Raw genomic sequence first — 3,026 nt, 5'->3', positions numbered from 1 at the left:
TCTTCTTCTTCTTCTTCTTCCTCTTCCTCATCATTCTTGTTTACTTCGGTGCGGGTTTGCTATCAGCACACTCAAGGAGTTCCCTAGTAACTCCAAAAGGTACACGGCAGAGTGTCTCATCACTCTCTACAAACACCACATTATCATCTTTTGCATTCATGGCGAGAATATTATGTCGAATGGCCTCCGCGTGATAAAATCCCCACGGCAGAATTACTTCACCGCCGCATCCAAGCCGCGCCCACTCCACACATCTTTGTTGTGCGGCTCTCGCAACTTTCGCCTCTCGTTTTTGCCGCACTGCCGGTTGTGCGCCGAGTTGACTGACGGGAATGTCAATAGTCATATCGGCATTCTTCTCATCACTACTGTTCTCCTCACGGAGAATGGCTAACACCTCTCGCATGTTGAGATCCGCATCATTGCGGAGATGAGCGCCAACCAGTGCGGCCATTTTTGGTCGGAGATAACACTCCTGCAGCCGTACAGTTGCGGCGGCCTCTTTAAGGGCATCATATCGCACCGCCAACTCTTCACATATCACCCGCATTGTTTCTTCTGTGTAGAGAGTGTTCGTGTCGGCTTTCTTCAGCAGCGCAGTGCGGAGATCAGCGTTGTGGGAAATTTGAAAATACTCCTCCATTTGTTGTACTTCGACATCCTCATCATCGCAGATGCCCTCTAGTAGAATCACAACATTATCCCGCTCCTTTACAGCCTTTACCATGTAATCTAGTACCTTATCGTAGAACTGTAGTGAGGCCACATGCAATGTTGGAATGAGTGTAATAAATGGTGTTTTGGTTAATGATGATGATGATGTTGAGGATGATGTGGATCCGTTTGATACTGGCTTAGCTAATAAACGTGACCAACGGCTTCCAGTGATGATAAGTTCATCAAGAGGTGAATACAGAAGTCGTACACGGCGTAGCATCACTATTATCTCCTCCCCTCAATCTATATATATATATTTGTTCCTCCTTTATTTTTCTTTATTTTACTATATTCGGTTTTTTTTTTTTTTTTTTTTTTTTTTTTGCTTTTTCTGCTCTTCCTTCCGTCTTCTGTAGTTGATTTATATATATAAACGTATGAGTTTCTACTTCGATGGGTCAGAGAACACGAACAGGCAAGATTAATTTCTCAGCACCCTACTCGCCTTCAGCAGCCAAATATATATATATATATATATATATATACCAAGAAGAATTTAAACGGGGGATAAAAAAAAGAACACAAGTTCAAAAAGAACGAAAAAAAAAAAAAAAAATTAGATTACTCGAAGTATGAAAAGAACAACAAAAAACAAAAAAAAAAAAAAACACATGTGAAATAGGACTCTTTAGGAATACGAGTGAGTCACACCTCATCCCTCCTTAAAAAAAAAAAAAAAATAGTAATAGATATAAGGATAGAAATTCATTGTCAACCATCTTGCGCACAGTGTTCACGAAGTTTAGGCAGCAAGTGGTTTACAATACGAGATTGATATTCCGCCCGAAGACCCGAGACTTGCTGCAGTGCTGTGCAGAACTCCATCGCCTCATCTCTCGTACTCGCAATATCCCGCCGACTGAGTTCCTGCACCGCAGCCCCTACGGCCGCATCTGAAACGAGTCTTCCTAAAGGTCCGAATAGTTGTAGTAACGCTACAAGTTCAGAGTAAGTGTACTGCCCTACGGAGGCGATAATCTTTGCAGAGAGGAGATGAAGACAGCGAGAGATGCGTGGGAGGGATTCTGTTAGTTGAGATACATTTCCATCCAGATCTTCCACAGCTCTGTAGAAAACTTCTAAATGTTGAAGTTGTGCAAAAGGTGACATGTAAGAAGCAGCAGACTCCAATAGTGTTACCATTTGATCTGTAAGCTCTTGTAATACATGCATGAGTGCTGATTTACGCTGAATCGCAAACTGCAATTCCTCTAAACGACTATTTGTGAATACATCCTGTGAAGATGCGGATGAGGCTAATGAGATTCCTGTTAGATTATCACCAGAGGAAACGAGACACATGGAAGTAAAATCATCCATATACACCCTAAAGACACTAAGCAACTCGGTTGGTGTAAAATCGGTTGCAAGAAAAACTACCCGTTCTTCCATGGCTTGTGAAAAGGAATGTGTATTACTAACTGCCCCAAACATCATCGCCGTTGATCTCGCACAACTCTCATCTAATCGATGAAGAAATTGATGTACTGCATCACTCTCTATCTTCACATCTAATATCTCTCGCATTTTCAACGATGTACACATCACGGCAATATCCATTAAAGAGAGTGTATCTATTCCAGCCACGGCCGTCTGCCGTATCTTTTCAAACAAGGATTCAAACTCCTCTTGCATAGCGGGAGTGGATGCGCCTAACATATCCATCAACTCCACAGCCTGTGATGGTGTGAGACCACCACTTATTACTTCCGGTTCAAATGCCCGCATTAAATTATGCACAAGTTCCTGCGGTGTTGTCTCATCACACGCCGCTGTTACTCGCATACATTCTTCTAATGAAAGATCCGGCACGGCGTCCACAAGGGCACGGGCCACATGTTGATAAAGCATACTTCCCTGTTTTCGCAGAGAAGGTAAAGATATGAAGAGATGTACAAGTTCTGCGGGTCCTAATTCCTCCAATTTCAACAGTAATTCATCCATCACTCTATCCATCTGCGCCGTATCCCAAAAACCAAAGAAAGAACCACACTCAACATATGCAATCATATCCTCTGGACGGGAATGACGAATATCACAGAGTTTTCCAGAGAAGTATTTATACTCCCCACGAAGAAGGTTCTGTTCATGAAAGTCATTTGTGTCAAGATAGCGTGCCTTTACACGCACCATACGCCGCGCAACATCTGCAATGGGCAATGGACGTTCAGAGAGTAAATAACTGCGCTTGGCGTGCTCTAACTCTACAAGTGTGCTCTGCCGCCAAAATACATATCCAGGTGTACGCTTACTCCACCGGCACAGTGTACCCAGAAGCATGGCGATATATATATATATATATATATATA

General features: G+C 42.9%; 2 protein-coding genes across 2 annotated transcripts; both read right to left on the bottom strand.

Moving 5' to 3' along the window:
* Positions 1 to 40: 40 nt before the first annotated feature.
* Positions 41 to 937, bottom strand: TM35_000101260 (putative mitochondrial DNA topoisomerase II; the record flags this gene model as incomplete). The annotated part of the gene is made up of 1 exon (XM_029024617.1): positions 41 to 937. The coding sequence occupies one exon, from the start codon at positions 935 to 937 to the stop codon at positions 41 to 43; it is 897 nt and encodes a 298-aa protein (XP_028883924.1).
* Positions 938 to 1,428: 491 nt separating this feature from the next.
* Positions 1,429 to 2,997, bottom strand: TM35_000101250 (uncharacterized protein; the record flags this gene model as incomplete). The annotated part of the gene is made up of 1 exon (XM_029024616.1): positions 1,429 to 2,997. The coding sequence occupies one exon, from the start codon at positions 2,995 to 2,997 to the stop codon at positions 1,429 to 1,431; it is 1,569 nt and encodes a 522-aa protein (XP_028883923.1).
* Between the last annotated feature and the right edge of the window lie 29 nt (positions 2,998 to 3,026).

The sequence above is a fragment of the Trypanosoma theileri genome (assembly GCF_002087225.1).
Source record: "Trypanosoma theileri isolate Edinburgh chromosome Unknown TM35_Tth_10_V1, whole genome shotgun sequence".
In the NCBI taxonomy this organism is placed as follows: domain Eukaryota; phylum Euglenozoa; class Kinetoplastea; order Trypanosomatida; family Trypanosomatidae; genus Trypanosoma; species Trypanosoma theileri.
This window is presented reverse-complemented; position numbering and strand designations above follow the sequence as displayed.